Consider the following 15,601-nt stretch of genomic DNA (forward strand, 5'->3'; position numbering starts at 1 on the left):
TACAAGTAAAAAACAAAAAAACAACATTACAAACATAAGCATTGCTACTGGGATTATTTCCAATACTATTTTAAATCTAAGAAGGAAAATGAGCAGAAAAGACTCATAAAAGAACATCAGGTTTTTATATCTAACACATAAGCTTCAGTTTTTCTTGTTCCATATTCCCACTTTGGCACAATGAACTACAATTAAATTACCTTATACAAAGGCTTGAGATCCTCTTTTATACTGCTTCAGTTTTCACTGGTGGATCACAGCACCCAATGTATAATTTAGTGACAAGTTTTGTGCAGTGGCCTTGTCTTCCTCAAAGCAGCACTACTGTATCACAGTCCTCACACAGTCTTAAAATGAAGCTTCTCCAGTATAAGTGATTTCATCCTTAAGTTCCATCCCAGGCCATGCCAGAGGGAATTTGTGAATGCAACCTCTAAAGGACCTTCTGAAAGCTATTTTTGTCATGTGTGTCTCTTTGTGTGTGTGTAGCACATAGCAAAAGATTCAGAAATAACCCATTGTCATTGCAAGGACCTCCACTAAAAAAGAAAATAACTCCTGAAACTAAGTAACAATGCATTAGTGCTTTTCTGGATAGCAGTTCAAGGGCTGTTCAAATTCTTGTGGGTTTTAAAGCAAAAGGCATTAGAATGATCAACTACCTACAGGAAAAAAACCCAAAATTGAACAGCTAAATATGACCAAAACACAGCTCCACTACACCAGAACTGAACCAGAAGCGAACAGATGGAATCTGTTCTGGAATGACTAAACTGTCTTTAAAAATAAAAGGAAATAATTAGTTACATAAAAGCACCAGTATTACATGCACTCAAGTTCTAATGAAAGATTTATACTACAAGCACAGCAGAGGTTTCTGTATGAGTTAACATTTAGGAAAATCCATCAGAAATAATGCAGTTCTGGCTTCCCTCACTAACAGCATTAACACCTACATCTGATGACCTATAATTACACCATATCCACATGCATTCTGCAGCCAGCCAAAAAACTGTCTGAACATCAGTGGAATCTCAGACTGGTTGAGTGGATGTAGAAGAGTCCCTGGCTTCACACGAAGAAGACTAAATGGCTGAAAGGGCTCTTCTATGCCCCATTAACTTTGATCCTTTCATGGAAATGTCTGGTAATTGTTCTAAACCTTACATGATCCACACTGGTATCCAACATTCTGGGCTAACAGCACTTAGATGGGTGACAACAGATCTACAGAACTGAACAAAGGATTAAAAGGTCAAGAGAAACAGTGGCAGAGGGTGACAGGTGGCAGCTCTGTACATGCTGAATGAGAAGCAGGCGAGGGAGAACACCAGGAACCAGTAGCAAAAAGCAATGGAAGATTTGCTCAGGAAACCTGCTCACAAGGCAAGTCTTTGAAATCAAACACCACACAATGCATCACCAGAAATGGCTCACGACCAGGAAAGCAGACTGGCTTTGCTAACACACCACGCCACGGGGGAGACACGGGAACAGGACAAGAGGCAGCTACGCAGCACTGTCTGCACGTAGGGGCTGGAGGAACAGCACGTCACTGACAGAGGAAATCCATACCCACCTTCACCAAATCTGGGCTTGATTTTGCATTAGATGCTGAATCAATGATCTTAGATTCGGCATGTATTCTGCGTAACCGGTCTTTAAGATCTGTGTTTTGTGCTATTGCCTGGAATATTTAACAAAAATATTGGGGATATAAAGTTCTCTCAACTAACTCGAACGTGGCTTTATTGTATAAAAAGGGGCAAAGACTATTTAAAGTGTAATATAAAACACCACCACATCCTTTTTTTTTACTGGTTCAGCGAATCCTTTATTATAAATGCTTCAAACCTTACTATTTCTCTGTCAAATTAAAACTGTTTTTTCCTAGTGTGAGGAAACAGAGACATCAGTAGAGGAAAAAAGTCAAAGATGGCAGGATATTTTTCTTTTCAAGCTGCCTTCCTGCACCCCCATGTCCAAGATAGCCTCTCTCAACGTTAGTTCTTGCCACATCCAAAACCATTTGATTTTCCCATACTGGCAGTTTCCTTTGCCTTTCAATGACAGAGAAAGAAGACATGAATTCACACAGGTAACAGGTACAATTCATGTCCTGTCAGATTGTAATGGCAATGGTGAGAATAGAAAGCCTCTACTGCAAACTCATGTTTGTTACATGTTGTTTACTTATTCTGGGTATATCCAATAGACAGATGCCAATTGGAGTAGACTTGTAGGAAGAGAGCCTAACCCTGCAACGAAAATGTCTCTGAAATAAAAGATTGTATTATTAATTTTGGAACAGTATTGAAGACTTACATCCCATTTTAGTGATCTGAATCAATACCAGGATGTGGAGAACCCTGCTGTTTACACATCCGCTTTATCCCACAAATGCTTCTGCTTTTGGCAGTAATTTGTGTTGAAAATTCTCTTGGGTGCAGGAAATCCAGTAAGCTCAATGTGATGATGGAGGGGAGAAAACTTATTTCTGTCTTTACCTATATGTGGTCTGAATTTGCCATAAAGATATATATATATCGAAACTGTGTCAAATGCTCAGCACTGTGTTAAATCCTCATCAGGCAAGTGCAAAATAGATCTCCTGTAATGACAACTTCCCATTTTCATTATTTGCTACAAAATCTTTTCTTCTTCCTGCTGTCTTCTTCCTCCTCCCAAACCAGAAATATTATATCTTTTCCCATTCTGTATTTCCCTTTCTTAGAATGTGTGTAGGTCAAGGATACTGTCTTAATGAGGGAGAAGCAGAGGCAGATATGCTAGTTTTGTGGTGGTTTATCCACTTTAAATCTGCTCATTTTTCTTCCACTGCCAGACTGATGGGAGCAAAACAGACTTATGTTTAATAGCTTTCAACCTGTGATTTTTTTTCGTTCCTCCTGTACAGAAAACAAACTAAAATGAACAACAACAAACACTAAGCCAAAGTCATTAACACAAGACTCTTTCTTGCAAGAAAGTCTAAAAAAATATGTCAAGTTTATCATATCCATGCTTCTAAATGTCTTCAAAGGAAGTTCATTCAATTCTCCTACAGGATCTCTGCTGTACAGGGTGAGAAAATTTCTGTTGGCATGACATTACACATCTACAGATTAAAAAAAGAGCTCTCATAGGTGATTACCTTGCTGAAACAGCCAAGGTTCACACATGACTTCTGGATGGGCTACAAGACTGATTAAGCATCAGATGAAACCTAACAGAACTATTTTTAGACATGTACAGGATGAAGATGGACAACCACATTTCACTGCCCAGAAAACAATTCATGCTGAGTGTTTACTAAGTTCAGCAATCTTAAAACTGGTAGACAAATATAAATAAGTCACCTATTCAAATATCAGAAGTGGAATATCTGAAAGCCAAAACCAAAAGAAGTGCAAGTGAACGAGTGCAGTTATTACACAACTTCAACTTTCTCTAAACAATGTGGACATATCACAGCCTCTACAGGTCCAGGCAAAGAGGCATGTCTTACTCTCAAAAACTGTGATCACATGCAGCTTTTGTAAAGCAAAGGGAAGTTTTCATACTGAAATAATTCTAAGACAATCTACATCACAGTGATCAGTGCCAGAGAGTCTCCTCTGCCCTTGGTGTGGTATTTGCAATAAACATTGTGATTTTAAGGCCAAGATAATGATTGTTCTCATTGTCCTGGAATCAGATCAGTTTGGTTGACGTTTTTAAACATGACCAAATTGAAAAGTTCTGATCTCTACCAATAAAATAAAGTACACCAATCAAACCCCCCACCTTTTTAAAGAGCACAATCTTTGTCATTTAGAACTCTGCCCTAATAGCTCCATTGTTGATTTTAGAGGACTGAGAGATAATTGAGGTTGAGAGACAATATAAACAAGTTGTATTTGAATTTGCTTTGCAGTGTCTTGGTGCAGCATGGTGAAGCTCTAGTTCATTAGAAGGGATAGCTGAGTACATTCAGCCTCACCTTTGTTTTATGCCAAGTCACACAGGGAATATTTGAGTGCTGCTTAGGTAAAGAAAAGGAAAAGGAAACCTGCAACCCATCAGAAGTGAGTAGTAGCATGTTCAGCAAGAAAGCAGACTCATAGTCACAGAGCAGCCCTCTGATTCTTCATCTCAAATTATACAGATTAGACTACATACCTAAATCAATCCATCAAACTCCAATGATTTGACAATACCTTTTATATTTAGCAAAGTCTCTGAAAAACATGTTCTATAATAACTTACTATGATTAAATTCTGCAAATTTTAGCACACAGCTGACACTAAAGAAACAGAAATTAACTACTCTAAAATTTAAAAGTAGTATCTGATGACAATGAATCTTGGTGAGCTTTAGCATGTCACTTACAGATGTTAAGGCATTCTTCAAGCCCACTATTTGTGCAGATGGAGATGAGGATGCATCGTACTCCAGCATCTGCTTCAGCTTTTCTCTCTCTGTAGATATGGTGCTGAAAGCTGACCTCAAGGTGAAGTAAACTAGAACCATTTCATAAAAAGTGACAGTTAAAAACAACTGTAGCCAATTGTATACACACCAACTACATAAAACTCCAATAAAGCATCATTTATGGTGACAGAAACAAGAATTTAGGTTGAGAGATCCAGGGTGGGTTACTAAAAACAAGTAATATTAATCAAGGTTATAGGGTAGATTTTTTTGTAGGAGACATGTTTATGGTGAAGGCTACTGTGTTGACTATATTAGCCACAGTCAAAATTACTCTGATTCTTTGTGACAGATGGCAACACAGCTAACTAACCACATCTGCTCTTCACTTGCTTTTGTTTCCCAATTAGCTTGAATCTTCAGATGGTCATGACTCTATTCCATATTCCTCTATAAATTCCAGTGGGGGAGAAGAAGAGACAAAAGGAAAAAAAAATCAAATAGGAAAAAAATAATCAAAAAAAGGCAGCTATAACACATATTGTGCCACAGATATAGGGTTAGTAGTTTCCCCACAAGCAAGTCAGCTGTGGTGTTGTGTTTTGTTATCTCTTTCTGTGATAGAGAAATTTCAGCCTGTTGGATAACTTAGTGACTCAAAGGGTCAGATCCTGAATGATGTGCATGCTGTGCTGCTACTTCTGCTTCCTGAGGCACTATCACCAGCCCAATACATTTAAACCAGACAACAGATCATGCAATTTTAACATCACTATAGAGGGTTTTAGAGGGGAAATGCACTTTTAGAATTTTTTTCACCAGTACGACATTGCATCTTCTCTTTAACCATAAGGAATAAAAATTTATTTGAGCAGTACTTGTCTGAGCAGGTTTTGAACATTCATCTGACTGAATTATTACGGGACTTCTGAGGACTTAATCAAGGCCTGTAATACAGCCATGAGACTTGCCAGTGCAAAAATGAATCCATTTACAGGGAAATGAAGATAGAAAATCTGAGCATGGATGCATGAAAAGGGCAAACAACAAGAAATTCCCAGTACTTCTCTCTCCTAATCATCCACTGTGAGTTAACCTGAATCTTCACCATTTCACTGAATAGTTATGTAACCCAATTTAATCTCTGAAAAATGCTTCTTAAGGTATATTCCAACACTGCAAACCATTACCAAAGCTAATTCTTATACCATCCAAAGAAATCTTCAGCAGCATCACAGGGTGGAGAGGGAAATATATCCACTGTGATCTATTTTGTTAGGCTTTCTTTTATATGTAGATAATATGACCAGAATCTTCAGTGACCTTCAATGACATTTAATACATTGTATACTAACTTTATATTTCAAGAACTATTGCCTACTAAATGACTAGTGTTACATTTTATTCAATTTGTATCAAAAAGGTGACACAAGAGGTTTCTCCACTGCGCTTTCTTGGAACTGGGCTGCTATGAAGTAACTTCAGAGAAAAATTCTTTATCCTTCTAGTAAAATGATTCTGCAGTCATTACAACAAAGTTAATTGTCCCTTCAAATGTGTGGATCAATCTAACCAAAATTTCTGTCATGGACAATTCCAGTAGGATGATCTTGAGTAGGTGATGTCTTTGGTCTGCTTAACAGCAGCTTTTCCCACTGCATCCCACCCTCACTTCTTCTCTTCTTTTGGAAAACATACGTCAGTTTTGACTATAATTGGCTTTATGAAGTTTACTACTTACATACATTCCTTACATAACAGAATCAAGACACATCAGCACTAAAGGAGAACAGCAAGCAGAGAATGCTTATTGATACCATCAACCATTATCATGTGCCAAAGGGGACAAAGCCAATACTCCCAAAAGCCTTTCAGCTAATAAATGCTTAAGTGCCTTCCTCACCAAGATCACTTAAACAATAAAAATGTTTCTGGTGCGAGGGTGATGGAACAGAGCACTGCTAATGAAAAATGATTTTGAGGGAAGAAATATTTCTAGTCAAGCTCCCCCTCTGGCTGCTTTGCATGATTTACTCTTCTGTATTCACTAAAAATAGGTTACTACCATAGCAACCCTTGCATCACCAACAAATGTTGACTCTGAACTACAGTGAAGCACACAGAATATAGAAACATAAATGTGCCCATATACACAATATGCATGCAAACACAAAAGAGTAAAGTCTGCTGTATTTCTTAAAGTCTGCTGTATTTCTAGCAACTGATTTTAGGTATTTTACCTTTTGGCAACAAATAAAACAATCTAGCACATGTTTTTAGCACATAAAACAAGGGGTAGTTTTCTATTAAATAAAAAACTGTAAGAAGTGGTGATCAAGCCACCTCTTTCAAACTACTCAAGATCTCAACACTTGCAATTTCTCAAGGAAATTAAAGGAATGGTGTTTTCCAAACAATAAACAGGAAGCATTCTCAGAAGTCATATCATTATCTAAACATTTATAAAAGACAATTTCATGTACCTTTATGTGCAACGTGAAATAAGTCCTCTTGCATTTTAGTAAATTCTGATGATGTTTCAGAGCCATCTGAGTAATTTTTCTCCTCTACAAAATCTATTGTAGATAAGTTTGGATTGGAAGCATGCAGTCTCATAGGGGCAGAAAATACTGAAGGCACCTGTAAGTAGGGTAGTAATTTGTGATTTTATAAACAAAAGAAAATTTTGTTTTATTGTGCCCATCTGGATTTCATGTTGGAGACACCAAAAATGAAAAAAGTTACTGTCAATTATCAATAAGCTTTGAATGGATGACACCTGGCAAATGAAACCAGAGATACAACTTTGCCCAAGGTGCCATAATGGGAGATTGCCAAACTCAAAAAAAAAAACAAACCCATTGAGAGCTGTTACATATGCTAGGTTATTTCCCCCCACTTATAAGTATCTAATCACATGGCTTCTGGATGCAAATGCGCACAAAACTATCGAGAGAATTTGCAAAAATCTGTACTCATTACAAAAAAAAAACCAACCAAAAGAACCCAACAAATTAGAGAAGACTGACAATGGGTAAAAAACATGGCCAGTGTCCTGAAGGTAATCAGAACAGATTCTATTTCAAATATCCATGACATAACATTTGTGTTTTGTCTGATATATTGCCACTTAAAATGAGCTAACACAGGACTCTATTAAAAAGGATTTGTATTTCCTTAACTGGTCATGCCAAGAAGTGATCAATAACTAAGGTTTGGAGGAAGGTGGGCTCTGAAAGGACTGTCATTACCTGTAACATTCCTTTAGCCTCTTTCCCAACAACTCTGGATCGCCACCTCCTGTGTGTTCTCTTTTCCTTCTTTGGGCTTTCAAAAGGTCCAACCTTTTAACAACACACAGGACAAAAACAATAGAGACTGCCATAAATCCAACAACACTAAGAAACACCTCAATTCTTTAGGATTTGGGGTTATTTTTTGGAATTGTAAGGGAAAATAGTTTTTGGTTTTGTTTTTAAACAACAAACCTGCATAGCATTTATAGCAGGCGCTGAATATGTCCTGTGAAGAACATCCATGCTCTGTAACAGCTGGTTCATTTCCAGTAAGTATGTGTGACAGTTGGAGAGGTCTGTTTGGAACAAGAGAATATTTTCAGTTGCCCTGAAGTAACAGACACACGGACAGTTTTCCTTCTTTATAGGTTAGTCCTGTTTTGATTGCAGCTAGCTTAAGTTATTCATTGACTAAAAGCATTAGACTGCTGGATAAAATGACTGTATCCTATAGTCAAGTTTAAATTCAAAATATTGAAATGCATCTATGTGGTGTGTATAATGATCATGATATCTTTTCCTAGCTGGATGCAGAAGAATGAGAATAATGTGATAATTTCTGCAGTTTGAGATTTGTCAAGGCTCCTCATGGTGAGGTTAACAATGCCACAGGCATCAACACTGAATTGTACATTCAGACCTAGAGGTGAGGCTCCTCTGCATTAGAGATGAAGTTCACTGGTAGGTAGAAATTTAAAAAATAAATATCACATCGACATTGCCAACATGAGAAAGCTCTTCCTGCTCTTAGGAAAGCATGAAAGCAGAAGGTGACTTTGAAGTACAAAGATTTAGTACTTTTTAAGTTACTAGGTTTTGAACATCCTTTTCCAGCCTAAGGATGTTCAAATGTTACTACTGAACATGATGTTCCCATAAAAAAGAAAATGTACTGAAATGCATTGGCTTCTTGAAGAGCTGCCCACAATTGATACCCCCACATCCAAAATTACCAGTTCTTTTGCAGAAAAAGTGAGTAACCACTTAATTGACAACCACATCTTTCCTTCCCCCAGTTTCAGAGAAAATTTTAACAGTAATGACTACTTATTGTATAGTACTCTCATTGTTAAGGAAAAGTTAGGGGAAATATTAGGCTACTTTCAATTTTCTTCAAATATAATTACCTCTTGAGCATTTTTCCATGTCTTCAGAAGACTGTAGCCAAGACGAAATCCTGGACTCATTACTCGAAAAAGAAAATGACAAGTTACCTCCAGTTGACGTTGAATTCTGTTTGGTCAAGCTGCCTGCCTGTTTCAAAGAAGAGCAAGTGAAGTATTAACACACAATATTTTAGTGCTGTATGCACAAATTCTGACAACCAGCAGTTGAGGACCGTGATCATAGATAAGGACTGAAGGCATGAATTACATGCAGGGGGAAAAGTGTATGATCTAGACTAGGTATATAGTCATTGAGCACAATGGCATGGTAACTAATGTAACTGCTGTCCACAAGCAGTAGAAAAACTCAAGGAACCATGAAAATTTGCTGAAAACTAAATTTTGAGGAAGGGAAAATTCAGCATAAATTAAGTCAACAGAGTCTTAAGCTGGGCCAAGGGAAATACAGGTTGGATATTAGGAAAAAATTTTTTAAAGAAAGAGAGATCAAGTACTGGAATGGTCTGCCCAGGGAGGTGGTGCAGTCACCATCCCTGGATGTGTTTTAAAAAAAGACTGGGTGTGGCACTCAGGGCCATGGTTTAGTTGAGGTGTTAGGGCTGTGTTGGACTTGCTCTTAAAGGTCTCTTCCAACCTAGTAATTGTGTAAAATAATTAAAGTACCATATCTGAAGAGGACCAAATTCAGACATTCTGTTCCTCATCCACACTTCGCAAAGAAGCCCCAAAAATAACTTAGATGCAACACACACATTTTTAAACATTATTTTCCTGTGTAAAAGCAAGATAGCATTTAAAATTTTCACGCTAGATGTCATTTAAAATTTTACACAAGGCTGAATGATTTCAAAATGGATTTGGCTCAACAGTCGTTAATACAGGGATGGCCAAACACCTTATCTGGTTAAAGACAACCCTTTGACAACACCTCAGTAAACATTTTCACACTTAATTCAACTGAAGCTGTGCCCATCATCAGATGCTCCAAGAGGTGATGGAAATTCTGCTTAAGAGCTAACTGAAGGGTATAATTAAATAGCTTCCAAAGGGAAGACATTTTTACCCAGTATTATTACCAATTGATTGTGGCCTATAATGCTGTTTTCTTCTCTGATGTACCTACAAATAATAGCCACTCAAATACCTAATTATTTGTACATCTTACTAAACCTTTCATTTTCAACAAAACCGAGGCCAGGAAGATGCACAAATCACATGGTTTGTCAACATCTTGTTAATAATCAGTTTTAAACTGTTTCATCCTAGTGCCTTTACACAGCCATTTTACTTATGGTTATGAGAAAAGCTGACTAAATTGGTTGGCTCTTCTCTGAAACATACAATTTACAAACTTGGTTACAACCTCCTGCTCACCTTATATCAGAACTCCAGCAGTACTAATTTTAAATCTATTAATAAGAAACTTCATCTACATCTCAGTCAGCTGCAGCTTTCTTAGCTGGCCTTTTCAAGTTTACAGCATAACCACCAACCTGAGTTTCAGAATAAAATAAAATGCACCATCCATGTGGTATCATTTGGTATTTGGTCAATATGCAATAGCAGTAAGCATCAGTGAGCACACTTGTTTAAAAATTAATCAATGCAGCTTAGCTGGCTTATTCCTACATAAAGCTGTCCGAGCTTTAGTCATATATTTAGACATATATATACACACACATATATATCCAAATAATAATCTCGTCACCTTTAAAAGCACAACTAAACTGCATTTAATGTTGGGCAATTATATTGGCATTTTGTGAACCAATTCCACATTTATCTCCTCATTGATTGGCCTCACCTAACCAGCTTTTCCAGAACTCATATACATAAGTGGGATGAGCATGAGGAAAGAAGTAGGGATTGCCAAGAAGCAGACAAGAGAGAGCTTGTGTAGCTCCAGTTTTCATAGTTTTGCTTTGGATCAGCACAGTTAAGCTTTAGAATCCAGGAATTCCACATAAACATGTGTAGATACCTACAGCTGTCTCTCAACAACAATTAAAAAAAAAAGATGTGAAAACCAATCAGGTGTTGCTAAAAGCAAATAAAATGCAACTCAAATTTCACTTGATATATATTTCTCAAAATAACCTAAGTGCTGGAGTGATATCAACTAACACCAAGCTAAGGCTGGTGTAAATTGGCAGACTTCCATTTAGCTTGAGCACAGCTAAGGTGATTAACTGCAGCTTAAGAACTATCCCCTTCTATTTTTCACATGAAAATAAGTAGGGCTTCTTTGCAGTGCAAATCTGGATTAATAGTCTGAATTAAAGTCTTTCATGCCAAAGAAGAAATGGTTAGTTTCCTGACAGTAAGCAATAGATTTTTCGATTTTATGCTGATCACATAGGTTTCTTTGGTTTGGGTTTTTGGGTTTTTTTCTGAGAGCACCAGCATAAACATACCATGGACTTTGCAATGTTCCACTTCTGCCCTTGATATTCTCCCCCACTTCTATCCCTGCTGTCTTTCAGGAGAAAATAACTAAATGTGCAGGGGAGATTTGCCATTGCCCTGCAGACAGTGCCTGAGGAGAGCAGGCTGTCAGAGCCACGGAGCTGCTGCTGGCACAGAGATGCGTGCAGACGATTCTGCAGAACGGCCTCGTGACCGCAGGGTGAGACATTGTTCCTTCAGCTGCCCGCTCACACTGACCCCCTCCCACTCCACCACCAGCAAAAAGCTGCTCAGACACACGTCTGTGTTTGCTGAAACCCACTCTCAGTTACAGGATAAAGCGAGGAACTGCGGGTAGTGGGGAACAAGCCTGCTCAGATCATAAAGTAATTGCACCAGGGAAAAGCAAGCCTTGGGTAGAAGGAGAACAAGAAGGGCATTGCTGCTTAGGAGCCATTCTGGAGCTGACAGAAGCAGTTACTACATCTCAGCTGTAGCAACACAGAACAGTTTTTTTGATTGTCAAAAGCAACCAGTGATTCTACACTGGAGCAGAAGATCTGCTTTGGGTGAAGGTCAGCCAGTCCATGTACAGACAGCTGAAGGCGCAGAGGCTGTGTTCAGGCACAGAACACACACCATCTTCCATGAAACTGCAAGGAAGCCATTTATGGGGTTGGACTGAGCGTTTGTCAGGCCATTTGTGAAACTAATTCACAGACTTTACAAAAGAGAAGTACACTGCTGACTGGACACATCCCGACCCCATATCCACCCACAGCACAGCCCTTGGATTGATTTGAGTAATGCTTCTGCCTCAGTTAAAATATAAATAGTTAAAATACAAATTCTTGTACAATTACTTGTGTATATAATATCTATATAAATAATGTATTTATACATATAAATATATAAATAATACAATATATGTATAATATATATTCCTTGTATACATAATTTCTTGCATTTCCTACATACTCCTTAGTGAAGTAGTCAGCTTCATTCATATAAAAGGGGAGAAGGTTTATAAGCTAAAGGATATGCAGCAAAAAGCTAAAGGGAAAAAAATATCTAGCTAAGCACTCTACTGTGACTAATATTCCCCAGCACGTATCAGACAAATACTGATATATGTCCCAAAAATTATGAGGATTCTAACTCAATACACAGTTTTGAAATTCACTGTGAAAGTACAATTTACTGGATTAAAATAGTGAAAACTATTAAAAGTTTAACAACATCATAAAGGAAAGTGCTTGGGTGTAAATCAATAAATAATAAATTTTTCTCTTGACATTTTAGAACATAACTGAAGTGCCACCACAAATTTCCATTATGCTCTTCATTTAATGAACACAAATTAGACTAATTTAATCCCTTATGGAAGCTCATTATTTATAAATAAAAACTATTACCTTTCTACCTGGTGTAGGATCACAGAAACCTGGGACAGAGTCCGTGGTAGTAGACACAGGGAAGAAAATGTTGTTGGCGTCGTGAGGAAACATGGAGATTTCATTCTGGCGGTACATTCTGTGATGGCGAAGCTTCGCTACCCATTCATCAAACAGCTCCTGAGACTTCACCTACACAAAATTTCAAGGGTGGATGACATTCACATTCAAAATAACTAACAGGGAAATGATGGAATTTTGTGCTCATTAGACTGCTAGCCTGGATGACCTTTGCCTTGCTTACTGGCAAAGTATCAGGAAAGTTTTTCTAAGGATGCTCCTACCTTGCACACTGTATGAGCTAAGGTATGACAGAAAATCAATCACAGGATAAAGCCAGTGAAAAAAGAAAGTACAGTCAGTAACTATGCCTCCAATGAAGAACACAATACTAGAGCAGCTTACAGACTAAAAAAACCCTTAAAATTTGAATAAAGCCCCTCACATATATAATTTCTTAATTGCTATACTTAAAGCTATGTCAGTGTTTAATTACAAACAGAAATTTGATTTTGTTCATGTATTTCAAAACAATTTATTCTGCAATTATAAATCCTCATACTTGACCAGAGAAAATACTTCTTATAGAAAAGACAAGGATCGAGATACTGAAAATAAAAGCACTTGTGCAAGAAATGAAAAAAGCACTGCTAAACATGAGACTTCTGTTCAGGACAGGGTTACTGATTCTGGGCCCTAAAACAATACAATAAGACCTCTCCAATTATTAAGTGCCAACTAATCTGATGAGACTAAAAAGTTATTAGTGCAACTCACAAATCTCTTGCTATTAAAAAAAAAAAAAGTGCTCCAAACTTCACAGCTAATGGCAGTAATTTGGGAGCAAGGTTAAAACAATCTTGAAGACCTACCTTCAGGTGGTATATCTGCTCCTCTGTATCCAAATCTATACATTTTGTTGATTTCTTTACAGACATGACAGAAAGTCCAACATCAATACAGCCATGAAGTTTTCCTCTCTCTATCTGCAAAAAAAGTAAAACCACAGTCATTCCAGATGAAAGCAAAAGGATAAATATTACCTTCTGAAATCAGCATTTCTTCCCCTTTCAACCTACTGTTTAGAACTACTGAAAACTATTTCTCTTGCCATCAGTAGGGAATTCTTGTTATATTGGATACTTGTTACTTTATAATGGCCTTAAAGGGTTTCAGATCACTTACATCAGCTCGGCATTTAGAATACTTCAAAATCCCTCTGTCCAAAAAGAAATATCTCTGTAACAGAAATGTAGAGAATTAAAATCAAACAAAACACACACACACACAAAAGCCACAAACAGAAAAATAGCACAAACACATCGTCCCCCCTTCCATTTCTCTGGAGAACACCTTCTCTGCTTTCATGCAACCTTTTTATCACAAAACCACACCATATAAGTCCCACTCAAGCTTTCAGACTCACATTCCTTTCCTACCTTGTGCCAGCCTTTCAGAGGCCATTTCCTCTTTTTCAGCAAGCAGCCCTCCTGCTTCTGTGGCTCCTGGGTACAATTCATTGCTCCCCGGAGTCCTTCTACAATTTCCCAGCTGTCCTGCTTAAACAGAAAATCCAAATGTAGATCTTATTTCTTCCAAATAACTGAATTGTTAAGAGAGATTCAAGAAGAAGAAGGCTATAAGAAAAAAAGACAAAACCCAATTGATGTTGAAACATAACCAAGGATCCATCTTTACACTTTGTTATCTATCACCAGAGAGGTAAGGTCCTTTTTTAATTTTGATAGAAACAATACCACTAAACAAAATACATTTTTTATGACATCATCCTTCATTGAATTTTACATGTATCTTTTCCTGCACATACATACACACAATGCATAACCATAGCATAGTCACAATTTAGCAAAAAAACCTTCTGTCATCAGAGACAGAAAATGTCCTATGTTAAAAGGATAGGTTTTGTAGGTTATGAAGCAAAAAAAAAGACACTAAAAATGAAGACTTTTTTTCAATAAAACTCTTTTGTTACTCAGTAACTCAAGGTTTTGTGTTTGGTGTAAATTGCAGTCTCCCTGAAGTAAAAATAATAAAACAAATCAAACTAAACTAAAAACAATATAAAAATCCAGGGAAGTAGTATGAGGAATATAACATAAATGGAAACTACAAGAAAAACAGAAGTCACCCGTCATCAGATTATACCAATTAAAAGTGAATCTCTCTTTTTTGCTACCAGGAACTCTAAAATGAAAGGCTTTGCAGAAACAAACCAGAGAAGAGTCTAAATCTCATAGTATTTTTATAGCTTTTATTTATGGAACAACTACAAATGACAATGTAACATGAGTTTCAAGGTTTCTGATGAGAGTTCTCATGAATTATTTATTGCCAGGATTTGGCAGATGCAGCATTATAAATAACTGACAGGAAATGGTATGTGCTAGCACCATCCCCTTGTATTTGAAAAAGATAAAGAATACTTTAATACATAGAGTATGATAACAAAAAAGGACTAGTATGAAGCACATTAGGGAGAAGAGAACTATTCTAGGTAGGTAAATACTCATGGTGCTCCCTGTAACAAAGGGAAGTATTCCCAAAAGACTTGGCTGCCTCAAAAAGAAAAGCTTAAAAGAAAAATGAAACAAAATAAAATAAAACCAGCAAGTGTGCTAGCTGTCCTCATTTATCCATCTTTAGAATCCTTAAAATTCCCCTCTATAAACACAGAAAAAAATTACATCAGGTAATGTGCTCATTACTTTTGTAATAAGGCATTACAAGCAAGCCACCTTTGGAAAGACATCTAACAATTCCACCACACTATTGGTGGCACTCTGTTATTTCTGTTATTTTCCTTGTGCCTCATTTAATAGAACAAACTGGTAAGCTGCTCTGCTTTCCTGCTTTGAGTTCAGTCTGCCACACTTACCACACAAT

At 37.2% G+C, this 15,601-nt stretch overlaps 1 protein-coding gene across 5 annotated transcripts in view; it reads right to left on the reverse strand.

The window, feature by feature from the left end:
* Window positions 1–15,601, reverse strand: part of OSBPL3 (oxysterol binding protein like 3) — an 85,119-nt gene that overhangs the window by 25,067 nt on the left and 44,451 nt on the right. Inside the window, exons 4-13 of one of the 5 annotated variants that reach the window (XM_064412529.1) lie at window positions 14,137–14,256; window positions 13,883–13,936; window positions 13,570–13,683; window positions 12,659–12,829; window positions 8,838–8,964; window positions 7,903–8,006; window positions 7,666–7,758; window positions 6,898–7,054; window positions 4,373–4,503; window positions 1,580–1,687 (exon numbers count right to left, since the gene is read on the reverse strand). In XM_064412529.1, coding sequence (XP_064268599.1) covers window positions 1,580–1,687; window positions 4,373–4,503; window positions 6,898–7,054; window positions 7,666–7,758; window positions 7,903–8,006; window positions 8,838–8,964; window positions 12,659–12,829; window positions 13,570–13,683; window positions 13,883–13,936; window positions 14,137–14,256 — 1,179 coding nt within the window. Of the gene's footprint in view, window positions 1–1,579; window positions 1,688–4,372; window positions 4,504–6,897; window positions 7,055–7,665; window positions 7,759–7,902; window positions 8,007–8,837; window positions 8,965–12,658; window positions 12,830–13,569; window positions 13,684–13,882; window positions 13,937–14,136; window positions 14,335–15,601 lie in introns of all 5 variants that reach the window. The other 4 variants (XM_064412565.1, XM_064412538.1, XM_064412547.1 and 1 more) reach the window with 4 other exon arrangements.

Source organism: Passer domesticus, chromosome 1 (genome assembly GCF_036417665.1).
Source record: "Passer domesticus isolate bPasDom1 chromosome 1, bPasDom1.hap1, whole genome shotgun sequence".
Lineage (NCBI taxonomy): Eukaryota > Metazoa > Chordata > Aves > Passeriformes > Passeridae > Passer > Passer domesticus.